Source organism: Marmota flaviventris, chromosome 12 (assembly GCF_047511675.1).
Source record: "Marmota flaviventris isolate mMarFla1 chromosome 12, mMarFla1.hap1, whole genome shotgun sequence".
NCBI classification, from domain to species: domain Eukaryota; kingdom Metazoa; phylum Chordata; class Mammalia; order Rodentia; family Sciuridae; genus Marmota; species Marmota flaviventris.
Genome location: NC_092509.1, coordinates 64955990 through 64978697, shown reverse-complemented (window position 1 = coordinate 64978697; position 22708 = coordinate 64955990). Strand labels below are relative to the sequence as shown.

General features: G+C 32.5%; 1 protein-coding gene across 1 annotated transcript in view; it reads left to right on the top strand.

The window, feature by feature from the left end:
- Spata17 (spermatogenesis associated 17) overlaps positions 1-22708 on the top strand; it is a 186671-nt gene that overhangs the window by 111384 nt on the left and 52579 nt on the right. The window contains exons 8-9 of the mRNA XM_027934643.2: positions 65-213; positions 21943-22078. Of these exons, the coding sequence (XP_027790444.1) occupies positions 65-213; positions 21943-22078 (285 nt within the window). The remainder of the gene's footprint in view (positions 1-64; positions 214-21942; positions 22079-22708) is intronic.

Genomic DNA, 22708 nt, shown 5'->3' with positions numbered 1-22708 from the left:
TTCACTAGCCTTGGTTACGAACAATTTCTGTAATAATACATGTACCTCATCCTGTCTTTGTCAGGGGCCATTCCGAGATTTCAATGAAGTATTAGAACAACGTTACAAGCCTCTGGAGCCAACATTGCGAGTGGCAGAACCAATCAATGAGTTAAAACTAGCCAGAGAGGAGTTTAAAAGAGAGGAATGTGCACAAAATATACATAGCAAAATGTAAGTTTTTTAAAAAACATAATTTCATTATGTTTGGTGCTTTAAATTTTCTAATATTGTAGAGGAACTTCTTTTTGTGAGAAAATTCAAAGTCATCTATTTAGAAGCAACAATTTTTTTTAAGAGGTGGGGGGGAGACAGAGAGAATTTTTATTTATTTCTTTAAGCTTTCGGCGGACACAACATCTCTGTTTGTATGTGGTGCTGAGGATCGAACCCGGGGCCACATGCATGCAAGGCGAGCGTACTATCGCTTGAGCCACATCCTCAGCCCTAGAAGCAACAATTTTATAACTGTACCTATTGAAAATGATGTTAATATTGATGGCAAAAAATACATATGTACTACTTAAAAATATATGAACTTCTCTCCCAAATATGTATGTATGCATTTATCAAAGGAAAAAAATAATGAATTGCATTTTAAGATGGAAAAGTGACAACTATGCATCAGTAAAGATAATATCTTTAATTAGCTAATGAAAGCACATATATTTGTGATGCTTCTAAAATAAGATCCAATAGAAAAATATTTTGTTAACATGAACTAAATTCCATTTTGTTACATATAATATTCTAGATTGAATAAATAAAAGGTTACTGATGACTAAGGAAAACGATAGAAAAAGATGGAGGATGATCTAACAGCATATGCAATTTAAAATTACTTTATTAGCATCAGTGATTTGGGTCTTGATTCATATGTCTTTCCTCCAGGGTATTTCTTCTCTGAGATATCTTGTCTCCAATAGAATAATACATGATTTATAAATAGATTACTTTAAACCTAGAATAGCCTCTTTTTTTTAGTGTTATAATCCTATAATACCGTATGTAATTGTCATTGCAAGTATCTTATAATTCCTTATTATTATTATTTATATAATAAATGATAATTATATTATTTAACATATATCATTTAATATATAATTATATGTCTATTATATCAACCTATAAGTTATTATAATTGTAATAATTTTAGTATAATATAATCTACTATTATAAATTCTTATATAATAGTATACTATAGCATATTAAATTGCCATTATTGGTTATGATTATATAGTATGTATTAGGTATGAATTATCATTTCATATATATTATATAGTAATAATTTATACAATAACAATGATCACGATACACTAGCAGTATTTTTTGTTATATAAAAATCTACAATAGCATATTAATTTTCACAGTAGATTCTGGATAATTTTATCATTCAGAAAAGATATATGGAATATGTTTTGTTATAATCATAAATTTCTAAGAGAATCTTAAATTTTTACATAAACTGACGTAAAATGGTAAGCATCTCAAGTAATTCTTATAATTTTTAAAAATTTATAGTAACTACTTGAACTGAAAAATAAGTAACTATAGTGTATTTAGCAGATTCTTTCTGTAATTGGTTGAGTTAACCTAATGCATGATGAATACGAAAATCAGAAACATATATTTTCAATTGGTTTTTGGAAGGTAGACTAGTTTTACAACAGAAATTTTAGAAGATTAATGCTGCTCAGATTTAGCCTAAATATGCAATTTAGTGATAAATACCCAAATTTATATTACTCAGAATTATTTTTCTATTTTCAACAATGCTAAGGTTTACAAAATAGCAAGATTAATTGCTGAAATAATTGAGATGATTATTATCTCACTGATATTTCTGCAGAAATCATTACATATCCAAGGTACTGCAGGATTCTTTCCTAGTATTTTCCTTGCTAATCCTAGAAAGATCAGAATCAATGTTATCCCCAAAGAAATGTGCTTACCTTATATTTTTCATAGAATATGTGTAAATATCATCAGTCTCTATGGTGTTGCTGATCACCTTTATCCTGACGTTTTCAGAGACTGAAAATTGTCTCTAGGGTTATCAAACCAATCTGAAACAAAGTTGGAAGTGCTAAAGAAATTACTTATAGGTTCAAAACTCATATTTTTTCACAACTAAGATAAGCAATTGGTCTTAGCAATTAGTCTAAGGATAATTCCACCATAAGAGGAACAAAACACTGATATTTATAGTTTCTTCTGAAAACACTTTGGTTTTTATATGTTGGAAAACATCTAACTGTATCTTATGCAGCAAAAGAAATGTTAGAAATTTGAGTTTCATATCTCTGTTGAGGGTAATTCTGTGAAAGAAATTAGGAGAAAAGTATGCTCTTATCACAAAGATGCAAAATTTTGTAATGCAGATTGTGTTTTTGCCACATGACTGGTTTTACCCATAAGGAATTAAAAACAGCATGTTCATAACCATCCCAGGGCCTTATTCAGGAACCTTCTGTATAGCCCTTTATTTCCATTCTTAAGTGCTCAAAAAAGGTAGCACTATATCTGAGAATTTGATACATTTGGCAATTGCTTTTTCCTATTATTATGAAAAATGCAATGTGTTTTAGTAGAAGAAGCATGAGCTTTCGAACTAGATCTATGTGATCTCAAATCTTGGCTCCCTTACACAACAGCAATATGATACTAGCTAAATAATTTAGCCTCCCTGAAATGCTATTTCCATGTAGGTGAAAATAGAAATACTACCTTCAAAAGTTGTCATAATGATTGAACAAGATAATGAGTATAAAGATATAAAAATGAAAAGAATATAGAAGGGTCTTAATAAAAGACAATTATTACCAGAATCTGTATTTGCTGCAAACAGAATTCTACATGTAAGGCATCAAAGAAGGGAGAGGAAATCACAGACTTCAAGGATAGGATGGATTCCATCCACTAGTCTAAAGAACCAAAGTTAAAGGAGGATCAACAGCAGAACTCTTCCTGAGCAATAGTGTCCTAAATTTATATAAGGTTTCTCATTAGGTTTCTAAAAGATAGATTCTTCTGAGGGCGTTACTCTTTTAGGACTGCCATACCAAAGTACCAGGAACTAGGTGGCTTTAATGAAAATTTATTGTCTCACAGTTCTGGAGGCTAGCAATCTGAATTCAAGGCATTGACAGAGTTGCTTTCTCTGAAGACTGTGAAAAAGATTCTGTTCATGCCTCTCCCATACCTTTCAATAATTTGCTGTCAATCTCTGGCTTTCTTTGGCTTGTAGAAACATCTTTCTGAGCTTATGAAGCATCACTACTTGCATTCATCTCCACATGATAATCTCTGTGCTTGTCTGTATTCAAAATTCCCTTTTTATAAAGACACCAGTCATATTGGATTAGGGGTCCACCTTACTCCAGTGTAATCTTAAATTTACTTATTATATCTACAATGAACCTATTTCCAAATGAGATTATATTTCAAAGTTCTAGGGGTTCAGACTTCAGCCAACTCTGAACAGTGATATGAGAGAATATGATCCACGCCCTAGGTAACTCTTAGGATGACAATGTGCTTTTTACTAATTATAGGCTTATAGGTGATAGCTATTATTTACATATATGTATTTAAGCAAGCACAAAAATAAAACAATAATAATTAACACACCAATTCTGGATTATAGAAGTTTGTCTGAAAGTTATATTGAAACTTTGTTTTTATTCTTGTTCTTAAAGAAACTCATCCCATGCCTTCATAATGAAAATTACTTTCCTTATTCATAATTCATATGTCTATCTAATGCTAAGTGAAGTTAGCCAATCCCCCAAAAAAAGTTTTCTCTGATTCATAGTGGGGTAGGGAGGGGGAGCAGGGGAGCAATAGATGAACTCTAGATAGGGCAGAGTGGTAGGAGAGGAAGGGAGGGGGCATGGGGTTAGAAATGATGGTAGAATGTGTGGACATCATTATCCAAAGTACATGTATGAAGACACAAATTGGTGTAAATATACTTTTTATACAACCAGAGTTATGAAAAAATTGTGCTCTGTATGTGTAATATGAATTGTAATGCATTGCAGTGTCATATAAATAAAAAAAATAATTAAAAAGGCTAGGAAATAAAGCAAATAATAAGTATTGTCAAGGGCCCTTTGTGTGAGAAGCTGTCATCTAGATATTTTGAGAAATAAAGAATACTTATTGGCTCAACAAATGTTTACATGTCTGGAATAGTTCTAGGCTGTAGGGATGTGGCAATAAATAAAATGAAATCTCTAGTCTCATGGAACTCCTCATGTAGTTTGAAACTAACCAGGTAACAATGAAAATCTATGTAAGAATTACCAAATACTTGATAAACTGGTTAAGTGTGTGTTAAAAAAATGTCCCTCACCCAGGACATTTTATTTTATTTTTCTCTTTCCACATTTTTTATTGGTGCATCATAATCATACAAATGATGGATTTGTTGATGCATGTTTGTACATGCACATATTATAACAATATAATTTGGCCAATGTCCCTCCCCAGCACCTCCGCCTTCTCCTCCACCTCTTACCCCTCTGGTTCCTTTGTTCTACTGATCACTCTTTGATTTTCATGAGATCCCACCCCCATTTACCTTTCTTTATCCACCATATGATAGAAAACATACCACTCTTGATCTTCTGAGTTTGGCTTATTTTTCTTATTATAATTGTCTTTACTTCCATCCATTTTTCTGCAAATTTTTTGTATATATATATATATATATATATATATATATATATATATATATTTAGATTAATGTCTAAAATATATAAATAACTCTAAAGACAATGATTTTTCTAATGTAGAATTTCTTCTGGCCTCTGACAATGAAAAAGTGTGTTGTTTGTTTATTTGTTTGTCATATATATGTGTGTGTGTGGTGTGTGTGTGTGTGTGTGTGTGTGTGTGTGTGTATCACATTTTCTTTATACATTTATCTGGTGATGGATACCTACATTGGTTCCATAGTTGAGTTATTGTGAATTACACTGCTATGTGCGTGTATCACTATAGTATGATTTAATTTTGGGGGATAAATACTGAGGAGTGGTATACATGGGTCATATGATGGTTCCAGTCCTAATCTTTTGAGGAACCTCCTAAGTTCCATAGTGCTTATACTAATTTACAATCCCATCAACAGCATAAAATTATTCATTTTTCTCCACATCCTCTCCAGCATTTATTATTGTTTATATTCTTGAATATTGCCATTCTGACTGATATAAGATAAAATCTTAGTGTAGTTTTGATTTGCATTTTCCTAATTGTTAAATGTGTTGAACTTTTAAAATATGTCTGTTGGCCATTTGTAGTTCTTCTTTTGGAAAGTGTCTTTGAGTTTTTTGCTGTTAAGTGTAAGGCAAAAATCAATGTTGACTCTATCCCAGTACCTGACTTAAAATTATAGTACAGAGCTACAGTAACAAAAGCTGCATGATACTGGCATTAAATCAGACACATAAACAATGGTACAGAATAGAAGACCCAGAGATAAACCCACACATCTACAGCCATCTGATCCTTGACGGAGGTGCCAAAAACATACATTGGAGTAAAGACAGCCTTTTAAACAAATGGTGCTGGGGAAACTAGTTAGCCATATGTAGAAGAATGAAACTAGACCCGTATCTCTCACCCTGCATACAAATCAAATCAAAATGGATCCAAGACCTAGGAATTAGAACAGAAACTGTGTAACTTCTAGAAGAAAATACGGACATCATTCCAGCATATATGTACAGGCAATGACTCTCTGAACAAGACCTGAAAAGCTCAAGAAATAATGCCAAGAGTTAATAAATGGAATGGCATGAAATTAAAAACTTCTGTGCAGCAAAGGAAACAATTAGGAATGATCCAAGACAGCCTACAGAATAGGAGATCTTTGCCATCTACTCTTCTGACAGAGGATTAATATCTAAAATATATAAATAACTCAAAAGACAATAATTTTTAATGTAGAATTCTTCTGGCCTCTGACAATGGAAAAGTGTGTTGTTGTTTGTTTATTTGTATGTCATGCTGGGCTTCAAATGCAGTACCTTGCATATCTCTGGGTAAGCATTCCACCACTGAGTTACATCCCCAGTCCCTCTAGGAAAGTATTCTTAACAGAGAAGGAACTGAATTGGTTCATGTGAATGATTGTTAAGATTTTGATAGAGAAAAGAAGAGAAAGTAGATAAATGTAGGTTAAAGGTATGAGAAAAGTGATGGTTGGAAAAGTTGACAGAAAAATTATGAAATTGATCTGACAGAAACTATTTTTCATGTTAGAAAGCAGTAGCAAGAAAAAATTGTGAAAAACTTCAGGAGTTTGAGGATTTATCCTATAGGCAATAGAAAATTATTTAAGGCTTCTGAGAATGAGCATGTTATAAAAAGAATATGAATTTGTTGATTAGGAGACAGATGTATTTGAGAAGAAATATGCTAGAAGCAGCGAAACCCCTTAGGAAAGTACTGCAGTAATTTTGGTGAGAGGTAATGGGATGGAATTAAGCTGATGGCAGGATTAAGTCTTCTACTCTTTTTTTTTTTTAACTTTTTTCTTCTTTCTATATAGAATCTCAGTGATTGCTTCTATTTGAGAGACTTCAACTACCATGTCTATGCCAATGATTTCCATTCTAAATCTTGAAGCTCTTACTCTTAAATTCCAGAATTTTATTTTCAACTGTCATCTTCATTTCCATCTCTACTAGATGTCCTAATCTTAGTACACAAAACATGAGCCTGCTTCTTCTTGGTATGTAAATTGCAGTACCAACGATCTGCTTAAGCTCTACTTTTGAGTCACCTCTTCTTTTTTAAAAATTCTAGTTTGTTATATATGACAGTTGAGTCACCTCTTCTTACCCACTGTTACCCATATCCTATCAGTCCTCAAGTCCTCTTTATTCTACTTTTCAAATATCTTTCAAATTCAGCCTCTCCTCTCTTTTTTTGTGTGTCTATTGCTTACTTCAAATACCATAAACACCTTTATCTGTGCCTTTCTCACCTCTGTGCATTTTACCACACCAACACGAATGAAGTGTAATCATGCCATTATGAAGCCAAAATGCTTTTCAGTGGCTTTTTACCTCTTCCACAATAAATTTGAATTCCGTTTGCCAGATACAAGTCTTTCCTTATGTAACCCAGTCTTATTTCTCTAGTTAATTGCCACATGCCATGAGGAGCCTGTGCTCCAGAGATTCTCAGCTATTCCATATTTTTTATGTCTTATATTCTTTCCTTTTCTGTAAGCGATTTCCTATTCCCTTATTTACTCAATCTTTTCAAATCCACTCAAAATAATAAAAAGGATTTCTGTTTTCTTTTTCAAAACTTAAAACCACAGCAGATACATATTTTAGAAACTTTAAACATTATTTAGTAATCCCTAGTTATGTTTTCCAGAGGACATGACTATCAATCATTTCTTGTGCATCCATTCAGTAGTTTTGTTTATATAGTTATGTATGTATTTGTGTTCTTCTATTTATATATGGCAGAATGTTACACACATTACCTATTTATGAGAATTAGTGATCAGAGAGTATTACAGGTTTGAAATTTCATAAGATGACAGTTCAAGGAATATTTTCAGATGTGAAATGGGACCATATAACTTGTTTACAAGAAATGGAAAAAGAAATTATTTAGAGGTGCAAGAAATGAGAAGCTACCATATTGCTATAGTTCCAGAACTCTCAAAGTTAATGTTTAATTTACTCATTGAACAGTAGAGATGGAGTAGAATGGGCAATTATACATCAGGTGATATATTCTATGACATGGGCTTCCCTAAAGTTTGAGAGGTATGAAGTTCTTTATGTAAATAGAGTAGATACAGAAGAACTGAAGATACATTCTGAACCTCCAGTGGATGACTAAAACTACAGATATTACCATAATCTTTGTAATACCTTATTAAGTTGGAAACTTCCATGTCTCCATTTAAAGGAAACACTTTTCAACTTCTCTTTGGCATATCTGAATTACTAGTTTTACTACTCTTATGCTTTGGGGTCATTAAGTGAAATTAGGGTTGCTTAAACACAAATACTACAATACCAGTATTATAGTACAGTCAATCTAGCAACTGAGACAGCTATTAAGTGACTGTCAGGTGGGTAGTGTATACAGTGTGGATGATCTAGAAAAAGGGATAATTCATGTCCTAGGTGGGATGGCATTGGGTGGAATCATCATATTACTCAGAACAACAACTTAAAACTTATGAATTGCTTAATTTTGGAATTTTCCATTTAATATTTTCAGCAGACCACAGATAACTAAAAACTTAGAAAATGAAACCACAGATGAAGGGAGATTACCGTACCTTCTATTAATGCTATTAATCATAAATATCCTGGCTTAATACAGGAAACTACAAGCAGGCAGACTATAATCATATACAAAGTACAATAGATTAAGAATATGGCAGAAGAGAGTTCCAGTCGGTGTTCTGTTAGGCAGAATAATCCCCCACCCCCAGAGTTCATATGTTCCAATCCCATGAACCTATGAATATGTTACCTCACATAATAAAAGTGACTTTGTAGATAAGAATAAAGGTTTTTAGATTCAGAGATTAATGTGGATTATCGTGGTAAGACTAGTATAATCACAAGAGTCCTTAAAAATGGGAAAAGTTGAGGAGAGGCAGAAAGAGATTTGACTATTTTAGGAGGTCAAAGTGATGCAGTGAGAGAAGAGCCTATCTCACCTTTGGCAGCTTTGAAGATAGGGAATGAAGGCCACAAGCAAGGAATTTGAGCAGCCTCTAGAAGCTGAAAAAAGCAAGAAAATGGATCCCCCCCATTCCTTCCAATACCTCAATTTCAGCTCAGTGAGATTCCTTTTGGATTGCTGACCCCAAGAATTGTAACTTAGTAAATGTCTGTTGTTTAAGCCAACAAATTTATGGAACTTTGTTATAACAACCAAAGAAAACAAATGTGAGTTTTCTCCCTAAAGTTTTCTAAGGCGAGGAGCTGTTTGTTAGGCCAGCCTTTCAGGTTTAAATTAAATATAAACTAAACCTGAATTAAACTTGAGGGTAATCACTGGATTCTAAGGACTAAAGGTTCTTCTGCAGGTATAAGGTGGATTATATTACATTGTGGATTAAAATATATGACCTGAGATTTCCTATGAAGAGAAATTCGTAATTAAATTGTGTTGTACCTATATAATATTTTAAACTTACATAGGATGTTAAGACCCTCTGCATAAACAATTCAATAACTGTCTCAGTGTCTTCTGGAAAACTAAAAGGTGTTAATTTTCTGGCAGTTATTCAGAGTGAAATGGGAGGCATCTTATAAACATTGTGTAGCAAAGCAGAATTGGTAACTCAATTTCTTGAGCTCCTCCAACTTGCTGAAACTAATGACAAATATTCAGTATCAATGAACTGCACCTGCTTTTATTTCTCTCACATTTGCAATCTGGCTTAGATGGGAGCCCTAGTAAGTGTTGGATTTCTCACTTTTAAACTTTAAAATATTGTTTCTGATGAACTATAAGTATAATTTCATAAATATTGCTATAGGAAAAATGTGGAAAAGGTTAAGAACTTAGATCAAAATAAGCTTTTTAAAAAGCATTTAAAAGACATGACATATGAATAAGATCTGGTTACATTTATCTCTAAAGAATAGTGAAAAAGAAATTGAACACATCTCAAAACTTTTTTGACTTGTGTGATTCTTCAAATATTTTAGACCTTTAAATTTGCATATTTTCTGAGCTATTATTATATTATGATAAATAGGGATTATCATATATTTTCAGATAATGTTTTCTTAACAATTCAACTTTTATTTGTAACTCTTCCATTTATTTTAATTACTAGCACAGTGTGCAACATTTATTAATCAGCAGAGCCTTTTTAAGTTAAAATACTAAATTAGCTAACCCCATTAACACAGAATACTCCAAACAAGCAGTAATAGGAGAGGTAGTTACTGTGCAAATCGTATTATACATGCGGGTGCTCTAGGGCACAGTTAAGCATGATTACCCTCTTTTGATCTGGTATTCCTCTGCCTCTCCCAGCTAATTTCCAGTGGAAATTTACAAAGTGCTGCCTTCATTTTTCCAGCTTAATTTTTCTAATGAAGTTCTGGTACTTTATAACACTGGGGATATAGATAATAAGCCTGTGTATAATTAACAAGTTCTAGAATTTGTCTACAAAAGACCCTTTTATTACTTAGGCTATATAGAAAGATCTGTGCTCTATTTTTGGCCACTGTTTCTTTTAAAAAATTGTTTTTATACAAATGACCACAAAGTACAAGAATTCTCTTCTTATATCTAAACCTAAAGAAGTTTAAGATTTACAATATCTAAATAGTTTGTTCATTTGGAATACTTTTAGTGATATACCTGAGAATATTATATATAATTTTAGTGTGTGCATTCAGAAAAGACATAGAAAGACATTTTTAGTCGTTTTGCTAGGTTAGTCATAAGCACTCTTCCTAATACAGTGCCTAATATTTACCTAGAAAAGGTTTATCAATCTACATGTAGTCAACTTATGAAGCATATAGAATTTCTTTTGTGAAATGTATCCTGTGTGTCATACTCACATACATTCTTCAAACTCATATTAGCTGTAGCACTAGTTCAGATTTTTATATTGGTATGGGATTTTCATGTCCCAGGTTTTGTTGTTTCATAGCCCTCATGGATTCTCATAAAATTCTTACTATATTTCAGTTTAGGGTTCAAAAATATGTGGAGATCAGAAGAGATTTGAAGACTCAGTAGAGATTTGAAATAAGGGTAGTGGCACAGAGGTGGCATGGACAACAATCACTGTGTTAAAAGTACACAGCTCATGGGGGGTTTCAGCTTGCTCTGTAGAGTATCTTGTGAAGCTTAGCATGAAACTCTGAAATCTCACACAAAGTGGCAATAGAAGTATAGGTTGGAGCCACTGTGTAAAGGGCCATGTGTAACATGATCAAATATTTGGTTTACCCTGAGAGATGTTGTAAAACCTGATTATCACAGTTTAAGATAGAGATGCCACTCTAGTAACTGCAGATGGTTTAGAAATGGGAATCACTGGGGACAGAGACCAGTTAGGAAACTCTTTCCATTGTTCAGTTCAGAGATGAAGACAACTTGTAACAGAATGGAGACATTGGTAATGAAGAAAAGAAAAAAAGTTAACAAACTGCTTTCAGGTAGACTGTAATAAACCCTAAACAATAATTGGAGGCCAACCTGATATTGTATGTCTGGTATGGTCAGGGGCACAGAAGCATTTAGGTTCACTGTCTCAGAGCTTTCATCTTTGCAAAGAACAAAGATCCATTCAAGGTAAATTGAGAATTAGGAACATGTTTAAAAGACACTACATCAAGGAATCTTACAGAGATATGGAAACTAAAGAATAAATGGATTGGAGCTGTAACTCAGTAGCAGAGAACTTTCCTAGCATGTGTCAGTCCCTGGGTTCAATTCCCAGTACCACAGGAAAAAAAAAAAAAGGAGAAGAAAGAAAAACTGTACTAAAATGACCATCTCAGGGACTATAGAGACATAGTTTTCTCTCTTTGGTGACATCTCTGTTTTTCCTCTGCATTTTTGCTTCTTTTCTACTCTCTACTGACTACCTAAATTGCTACTCACTCATAAATTGTAAATTTTCGTTTCCATAAATCTTTAGTTTCTACTTAGTTACCACCCTAGGTCCAGTTTAACATAACCAGATCTAAAACCCTCAGCTAATTCCATTTTTCAACTTAAATTACTGAGAGAGTATCTTTTCTGCTCAATATATCCTCAATATGGCCTATTCAAGTCATAGGCTTGGAACACAGTAGGCATTTAATAAATATGTATTAAATTAGTGGATATGTTAACTTAACATATGACTAGACCATGTGGCTTGGGGGAGGGTGTGTTGCATTATATAACGTGTTTAATGAGAGTAGAGCTATGAGCCAGGATTTCCTAGTTTATGAGAGCAAAGGCGAGAGGGTCTTCCCGTGCCTTGATTTGATGGCTTCTGATTAGGCAACTAGTTAGAAAATGTTGTCCTCACTTAACTTAGAAAAAAGTATATAAGAAGCACTGTAGATTTAATAAGATACAGAATTTGGCTATGAGTTTAATTTAGGAACAACTCTATTTGAGGTTTCTGTGTAAATATTTCTGGTGAGATTTGAAAACACAGCTCTTAATTTAAAGAAAGACATTGCATATGGACATAAAGAGGAAGAAATCATCAATGTAGAGTTGATAGTTAAAACCCCGATGGTGAAAGGATCCCACAGGAGAAACTATACCGAGAGAAGATTAAGTACAGATTGGGGGAGTTGCTTTAACATTGAGGCAGTGGTTATTAGTCAGGGTTGCTTAACTGCATCTCCTTGAGGGTTAAAATTATATACATATGAATTCTTGAATCTCAATCATAGATAAGTTGGGTTAGTAGATATATATATATATATATTTGGAAAATATACCCAGCTGATTCTGATGCACATTTATGGTTAATTTAAGCCATTGGTAGAAAATAGTGAATCAGTTAAGAAACAAAGAAAGCAAGAAAGAGAACCAGGAGTTTTATGCATATCAAAAGAGAAAAGAATTCAATACAAGGAGATGAACATTTTGATGCAGAGTGCAAGTTCAATAATGATGAAATGAATATATTAGATTTGACTGTTGGAACTCATTCAATGACACTTTTGCTTTCTCCTTTAAGTATCACCTAATTCTTACTTCTATATTCTCTTTTTCTCCCCCCCAAAATCTTTCCTTTATTTTCTTCAGGAAATCATAAAAGAGTTTGTCAAATACTTTGCCAAACTTCAGATATGCTTTGTAAGATATATGTATCATACAAATTGTATATATAATATATAAATTATATATTATATATATATATATATATATATATATATATATATATATATATATATATATATATATATATGTATCTCTGTAATAGATATTTGCTACTGAGCACTATTAGATTTAGAAAATTGTTTTCCCTCAATAGTACCTGACTTCCAAGATCATGACTATGGCAAACCAAAGAAGTCAACAGTTAGGCTATGAATAGTGAAATTGATCAGTGGGCCTTCTGTTTAAATAGTACCAACTTTGTCCTTTACTAAGACAATAAACATCTTTGCTTATCAAGGTACTTATTTAAAAACATCCAAAGATTACCTTTTTAAAAATATGAATCAGATGTTGACAACAAAAAATTTTATAATTTATTTTGAAAAACTAGCAAAAGATAAGAAATATAAGTAATAATAATTAAAACACTACTTTATGTTTATATATTAAACAATATATTAATTCTGGGCAGCTTGGAAACACAAAATCTCTATATCTATCTATCTATCTATATATATAATATACAATTTCCATAGGTTGACAATAAATATATATATTAATATATATATATTTGTGTGTGTTACTATATGTATCCTCCATACTTGAAGGCTATATAATGGAAAAATGGTGCCATTATCAAATATATACCTACATATATGTTTTATTTTAATAATGCATGCATGCATTTTAGAATCTTGCTAGGAATTGACCTAGTCACCTCAATATTCTACAGTCTATATTCTTCTACTTTTAAAGTTGTTTTGGTATATCTTTAGTAAATCCACAATTTCTTAAAGATAACTACTGGTGATTTAGTGATCATATATAATAGGGTTTCCCAGTAATTTAAGATACAATTTGTCTTCTTATTGCTGTTGAAATCACTGGGCATTCTAGGTGCTCACTTGTAAATTCTAAACCAGAGGTTACAAACGAGTCTCATATATCTTCCAAGTGTGTTGTATTCGAATCCCCTTTTTCCTTCCTTTTTTGGCACTAGGGATTGAACCCAGAGCTACACTTAAGCTAGGCAAGTGCTCTACCACTGAGCTACACCCCTAGCCTTTATCCCATAATTTTCTAAATATTAAATTCATCAAAAATGAATTAAAATAATAATTAAATATCTTTAAAATACTGATTTTTAGCTTACATTAGAATAAGGACAACAGGAGATCTGGAAACAAAAGAAGCCTATAGTCTGACATAGTAGCAATTGATTAAGACTTTTCAATACCTACATCTCTCTCATTTATCACCTGCCTGGCCCTTCTGCGCAGACAAGTTGGAGACCCTTGTTCTAGATGATACCTCTTCAGGAACAAAGAGCCCATGACTTATTCACTATATCACTTAGAATAATACCTGATGAATAGTAGAAATGCTCCATGTTTTTTATGTGTTGAATTTTGATTCTTGGGTTTTGAACCATGTGTTTTATTCTAAAAATCTGACTATCAAAATCATTCTCATTGAACAAAAAGTCAAGCAAAAGCAAGCAGGTTCAATTGTGATCATACTTGTGACATTTATTACATTACACCAGCAGTCCCACTATAGGTCAATACTTCCTTTGTTGTTTTTCTTACTATGAGCATCATTTTTCACACCATATCTCCTAAAACACTTATTTGAAAGATGCTGATGAGTTTTCTGTGGAATATATTTGAGGAAAATTATATTCTCAGCGTTAAAGAATGGTGGCACTTACAGGCTTCTCAATCTTAAGAATACTTTTATTTAGTGTGAACATCAGTGAGGGGAAATATAAGATAGAGTATTTGCAAATATATTCACTCATTCATTCAACAAATGTTATAGCATGCCTCCTATGTGCCAGGCACTACATTAGGCAATGGAAACAGCAGTGAACAAGATGGACAAAGAACTCCTGGCTTTATGGAGTTGATGGTCTAGTCAGCCAAGAATCTGCTCATTCACAGACTATAGTTTGGAATATACTACTCTGGATTTAAGAACATAAAAAAATTTTGTTCTCCTTAGTATTTTTTGTCAGTTTCAGCTTATTTTATTCTCAGACCTTCTTAAGAATAATTTGATGTTTTTCACTGATTTATTTTCCTCCTTAAAATGTCTAAGCTCATAATTCTTATACATTATATTATTGATGTTGTAAGTGACATAAAAGAGAGCCCTGTGAATGCTATTTAACTAGGGCATTTAAATTTAATACAATGTGAACATCTATAATCTGAAAATACAAAATCTGAAATATTTTGAGCACAGATGTGACACAATTGGGAAAGTTCAAACCTGACCCTTGTGGGGTGGGTTGCAGTCAAAACACAGATGCAATGAACATATTATATAAAATTATCTTCACCCTATGTGTAGAAGATATATATGAAATATAAATGAATTTTGTATTTATATATGGGTCCCCTATATATACTTAAATATTATAAAATCTGAAAGTAATCTTAAATCTGAAACATTTTTGGTCTCAAGCATTTTGGATAAGGGATGTTCAAATAAGAGATGCTCTCTTTCTTTTAAAAGAGATTTTTTTAAAAGTATTTTTTTACTATCAACTAAAGAAAAATGAAGTCAACTCTACAAAATATATAACAAAGTTATTGATATATGTAAATAAATTAATAAGACAGGATATGTTGAGAGTCATTGACAATAATAATAAATCCAGATAAATCTGTTTCTCTTAAGCTAAGAAAAATATAAGGAGAAAGCAAAATATATTTTCCCATTTAAATTTGGAAGCTTACAATACAAGATCACTGTTGATTTGCATAAATAATCATGCCACTCGCATTCTTGTCATTTAAATATTGCATTTCCATCTTTATCCTGTGGAAGAAATTTGTGCTGTTAATATTGTTGCTTAAATAGTTAATGGATTTTAATTTTTTGTTATGAATTTTACTTTAAGTAGAATTTAACTGTATATTAAACACAGCTATGGTTACAATATTTTCATCCATGAATGAAGTCTAATTCCTATTCCATATTGTTGCTCATTTTATTTGTTTAATGACATAAATATTTATTTCATTTATCTGTTCAACACAAATTCCACTAATCTACAATACCTTAATAGATGAGCAGAGTTTTGTGAGATCTTTTATTGGTATTAATAAGCCATATGTTAGGTTTACTTGGAAATTTGGGTGGTTAATACACATAGTGAAAACACTGTTATTTCTCATATTGAAATTAATTAAAAAGAGACTTATTTGTCTACTGACCTTTTTCTAAAACTTAAAACATGTTCTGTATTATGAAGGACAAATATTCAATATTTTGTGGACCTTTTCTATGAATTGAATAGCTGAGTTGGTTTGTGTTTTTAGAAGGGCTAAAATTATACATACAACAAATGTAACACCTATCTCATCCAATTCAAATATAACTGAAATAGTTTTCAATTATGTTTCTTTCAAAATGCTTTGTCTTTAAAAAAGCCTATGATTAGTTAATATTATCTGAGTTATCTGATAATGAGACCAGGCATGAACTGATTATAAGTCAGCCCTCAAAACATTAAATATTATTTTCCATATTATAAAAATGATTAAAATATTAGAGTCTAAGAATAATTTTTGAGCTGGTGTACTTTTATAACAGGAAAATTTCTTGTTTCTTGATTAGTTTCTTGAATTAAATCAACTTGCTTTGTCTGTATATTCTCTTTTAATTTGTTCATCAACTTTCTAGACTTAAACCTAGATGTCTTTACTTATCACATTAAATTTTGTAGACCAAAATACAAGTTCCCTTAATTACTTTATAGTGAATTTTCTCCCTATTTTCTTTCTTTACCCCAAATTAAATAACTCCCTCTTTTGCGCACATTTTAGATATACCTGTTAAGCAAGACCCTGAGATAACTCTCAGCACTCACTCCTGCATCCCTTTGGGGGAGTGTCTTTCTCTCCTGTGTTGTTAGTGATTGATATGAGAGGGGCTGCTCATAGCTTATCATCTTCAGTAATGAAGCTTGTGATCTTTTTCAGCATGTAGCTATAATAAGAACAGAAAAAATAATTGGCAAATTTCTTTATGAAGTACAGAAGATAAAACTACTGATTTTCTGAAGTATTCTTTTGTCTTTCATTACCTTGTTAGTGCTTGCTAAAGAAGCAGTAGCATTTTACAATCACTCTCTAGGTAGTTAGAAATAAACTATTACTTGGACATATGAAGTTCAGCTACTCAAATATTAAGGCAGTAAAATTCTTTTTATTTGCTATGCTGTCATCTAATTACATTTTCTTGTCTAGGAAGTATAGAAGTTTTGAAACTTATAAACTAAATAAATTTATATCCACTGTAAGAAGATGGAAAAGTATTTGTTTCCCTGCCTGAAAAAGTGAATGCTCTGAAAGCCACTTATGATGTGAAAGTCCTATGTTTTAGAATTCATAAATAAGAAATCTCTCCCTATAAAAAGTAGAAAATGTCAGACTTGTCTCAACCTTACTAGGATCACAAGGCATGTAGTGCAGTAATATAGTTTAGAGAGAAATGTGATACTGGGCCATCATGGCTGACCCCAGGATGATATTCCCAAGATATTTTAAGTAACAACAGATGAAACTACTGAAACTTAGCCTGTTTAGATAGGAACCAGTATAAACACTCTATGAAGAACATTTTTCCTATTTTAATTTCCTTGTAAGTTTATTATACAATTGCAAAACCCTACATATGTTCACATCTTTTACTTCTAAGCATCTACTCATATAAGTCTTTTAATTTCATTTTCAGTTCCAATTTCTGCCAAAGTTAGAAGTTGTCTTCAGCTCTCTATGTTCTTCTATTCTTTTGTTTTGCCTCTATTATAAAGTTTAACCCTCCCCCTTATATTGTTGTAGTTGGATGAGGCATCTGCCTCTAAGAAAATGTATTGAACATATGCGAAGATATATACATTTATTGTCGTTATTTAAGACATTTGATGGATTGAATTAACTATTAATCAAGTCATCAAGACTTTATTGTATACTGAAATTTAGCTTATTTTGTTAGTCAGGTTTCTATTGCTATAACAAAATACTTGAGATAGTCAATTTAAAGAGAGGAAAAAATAATTTTGGCTCATGGTTTTGGAGGTTTTAGTTCATTATCAGCCCTTTGCTTTTAGGACTGTAGTGAGACAGCTCCTTGTGATGGTAGCACATGGGAGATAAAGCCCTCACCTAATGGATGGTAGCAAAAAAAGAGAAGGAGCTGCAGTCCTATTGTCCCTGTCTTAGGTCATATTATCAGTGAGCTAAAACCTCCCACTAGGCCCCACCTCTTATAGATTACACCACCTCCCAGTAGCACCAAGCTAATGACCAAGCCTTTAACACATGGGTTTTGAGGACATTCCAGATCCAAATTATATCACTTAGATATCTAATACAGGCCCCGAAGTAAGTACCAATTTTAGTGGTATAGGAGCCAATTTTAGGGGAAGCCTAAGGCTCCCTTTTCTTCCATTCTTTCTTCTCTCCATCTACTTTCTCCATTCAGCTTCAGGAGGAAGAGGATTTTTGTGATTGGTCTCAGGAGGGATCATGGTTCTAATGATGAGACTTTCCTCTTTTTAGAAAATTTCTCTTGTCCTCTCAGGAGATTTGACTTGTAAAATATCACCCTAAATTTGCTCTCTCTGGGGAAAATTCTTTTATTAGCTAGCGGTGAGAAAATATGTCTGTTCTCCCTAGAGAGGCAATTCTGCTGTCTCTTAGCATATCTCTGATTTTTGCTAGCTGTTAAGACACTGAGAGCAGATCCTGGAGCAAGTCTCACATTAGAAAGCATTGGCTTATACAAGCTCTGCTGCAAATTTTGGGAGAAACTTGCTGTAGCTTGCTATTTCTACTGTCTCCAGCTTATACAAAAAGACTTTTTTGTATAAGAAAGAAAGAGCGAACCAATGAGCCAATACAGGCAATTCTCATTGAAATGTTTTCTTAAAAACTTAAATCACGGGCTGGGGATGTGCCTCAAGTGGTGGCGCGCTTGCCTGGCATGTGTGGGGCGCTGGGTTCCATTTTCAAGACCACATAAAAATAAAATAAAGATGTTGTGTCCACCGAAAACTAAAAAAAATATATTAAAAATTCTCTCTCTTAAAAAAATCACCACCAAAATGGGGATATTTTTTGGTAAAGATGATGAATAATGGGGCTTTTGAGTCAGCCAGACATACTCATATATTACTTCTGCCTTTGCTACCTGTGTACCCTTATTGTTTCTTGACCTTTATGGAATCTTTACTTCCATATAGTGTTGTTATGAGGGATGAACAACTTAATATATATATAACATTAAACGTGGAGGCTGAAAAGAACAAGAGTCCAAGAAATAATGGTGATGCTAAAAGTAGAAGTAAAAAATAGATGTAACATGTGTATCAATTGTTATTTTTATTATCATCATTATTATTACTTTAGATATTAGTATAATCAAAATACAAGGAAAAAAACAAGCTTTAAAAACCCTACAAACACTCACAGAACATCTATGATTGTGATATATTTTTTTGTGTAACCTGGTCAATTGTGCAAATCCCTCCCAGAATTCACTGACATAAAAGGATTTTCAAAATCTTATAAGGAAGAGGGCAGAAGATGAGAAACAGTAGGTGAAAATAACATAAAGTTTTGGCAGGTGACAAGAAGATAGCAAATTCCTAATTGATAGAGAAAAGTTAACACTGAAAGTTAAGTGCCAGAAGAGGGAGATGTCCCAGAGAAATAAGGCAATGTGTCCTACTGATCCCCAGAAAAGCTTGAGAACTGAAGCTAAGTTACTGCAGAAAGTGAGAGTGAGGAAGAGATATATACAGAATATCCCCACCCCACCCTTCCCCCATCCTTGTCTCTGTCCATGTATCAATAAGAAGAGTCAGTTCTCACGTGAGTTTATGAAAAAGAGTTCTGGTTTGAGGCAAAGCAGATACTATGGAAAGCCAAAGCAAAGCACAGATGGAATTACACAATTTTAATCCACAATCTACCTACTAAACCCTCCCTTGCTCATCTCTTGCATGAACTGGCAGTTGCACTTATGTGCTTCTGAAGACTGTATCAGAAGATACAGAGAACTCCCAGACACATCAGTTTAAGTCTTAGCCTACAAGGATGGACCTTATTATCCAAAGTTCATGTATGAAGACACAAATTGGTGTGAATATACTTTGTATACAACTAGAGATATGAAAAACTATACTCTATATATTTAATAAGAATTGTAATGCATTCCATTGTCATATATAAATTAAAAAAATAATAAAAAATGTGGATATACAGTGATCTAAACAAATAAGTCATTACTTGAATGGGAAGTTACAGGATTGGTAGAGGGCTCAAGAAGCAAAAATTAAAAAGTCAAGTAGCTTCAGGGAAAATAGGTCCAATGTAAATATAAAATAAAAACCTTTATACATTGAGTATATAATATCATAATATACCTTTCAAAATAAGGAATCTAACAAATTACACTTATTCTTTCCCCTTACAACTCTCTTTCCTTTTCATGTAGTCCTATTATAGTCATTCATAAATGTAGGTTTTCTGCACAGTCCATTCAAATCTCCAAATTATGACCCTCTATTGCCTGTTGATTCAAGTCTAAATTTTCAACCTAGAGTCCAGTTTCTTAAGCTGCACTTGATCTGTTCAGATTTCTTACCTTCTGTTCTATCATTGCCGTTTGCCTTTTGTCCTTCTTCTCCTACCTCTATGCCTCTCTGCATGTTCTTCCTTCTGAAATGCTAATGCATGCAATACCCATCTTTCAAAACCCAGATTAAAAACTAGCCTTCCAAGGCAGCTGAATGTACCCTCTCCCAACCATACTGAATTCTCCATTGTCTAAATATCTATTCATTAAACAAAATTAAGTGAAATGCAATTATATACCCTGTACTTTGAAAAACATATAATGATGGAACAAATAATGATGAAAGCTGCAGCCTATCTAAATAGAACGCACTTTGTAATAGTAGAGGATAGGAAATGAGATAACAAACACAAGTAGAATGTGGTTAGTTTTAGGGTGAATATACTCACGAGAGGCAATAAATGCACAGAGGAAAGTTCATGTTTCTTTATGCATGCATATATATACATTTGAGGGTCTACTGGCAGGGATGTGGGAGGTGAGGCAAGGAAAAAAAATTATCTTTCCAGACTATTTATGCCAGAGCTTGACTATTAAAAGACAAGTAGAGTTCAACAAGGTGGGAAGCTAGTGAAGGCTTTTTAGAAAGAAGAAACATCATATACAACAGTTAGAGATGAGTTGCAGCATAAAAAGGAATACCAAAGAAACAGAAAAGTGTTCAACACAGCTATAAAATTGAGTTCTTTTGAAGGAAGAAAAAAGGATCAGAAAAGCCTTGGAGTAGAGATGAAGTCTCTACAGAGAACATTATAGTAATACAGATCTTTATAAATTGCCAAATATTTTTCTTTATTTTTACATAAAAATGAATTCTGATTGCCAAATAGGATTATTATCCAAGCCACTGTAAATTCTGCCTTAGGTAAATTATTTCAAAATGGATATGAATATGGAGATTCATAGATAGTAAGATACATCATAGATTAGCCACCCTCTGAAAGATTCCAGTATAATACATGCACCAAAACTAAGCATGATAAAGGGACACTTTAATACAAGTTAGAAATTTTGCTGCAGACTCAATAAATTTTCCAATGAGCTACTTAAAAGCATTCTCTTTCTTTCTTTCTTCTTTTTTTTAAAGGGGAGCTTACCATTTTAATATTAAGAGTGTTTTTACTTATGTGATAAATTTTGAGTAATTTGGCATCATTGTTGATAAATTCATTACATAACATTGTCTATATTTGAAACTCACAAAATTCCATGGGGAAAGTTTTACTTCGTTGAAGTCAATGACACTAATAGTCAAAGATAGAGGTTGAAATGGAATCCAGGTATTCTGATCTCAAAGCATGAATTATTTTTATTATACTGCTTCTCCTAATATTTTAAATCAAATATCTATAGAAATAAATTTAAGAATATTCCTCAATATTTTTTCAGGTTTTTTCCATTTTCTTCTTACCATAAAAAAGAAAAATACACTGCATCGATGCATTCATCAAGCAAATATGGCTCTGATTCTTATGGATTAAAACAATTCCGAAGTGAAAATCCTAGAAAATGGATCTGTGACAAGGTGAGTCAATAAAACATTAAAAAATAGTGTACCTTTTAAAAGAGTAAAAATTCACATTACCCAGAGAAGGTATAAATATTTTCATTATAATTAAGACCTTCATGTTTACAAAATTATTTATAGCTGTGTTTTATAAAGATGGTACAGCTGACTTAAGTCACAAGATATTTAAATTATTTTTCACTATTGTGTTCTTTATGTTTTATGATCATATGCCCTATGTCAGTGACATAGAATGCTGGCTTTGACATATGATCAGGATCAGGGCTTGAATGTGAAGTCACAGAAAGGAGTTAAATCTAGGGCATAGAGCTTGCTCTCAGTCTCTGTGTATATGTATATGGATAGAAGAGAGAGAGTTGTGTGATATACATATATAATATAATGTATTACATACATTTAACATACATATATGTCTGTGTGCAAACACATTATATGTACATGTATGATTGGTATTTTTGTAGCCAGGCTGCAATAAAGAAGTACCATTGGCTGTTTGACTTAACAACAGACATTTATTTTCTTACAAACCTAGAGGCTGGAAGTCTGAGATCAGAGTACCAATATAGTCAATTTCTGGTGAGGCTTTTTTTCCTGGATTATAGGCAGCTGTCATATTCCTGTGTAGTC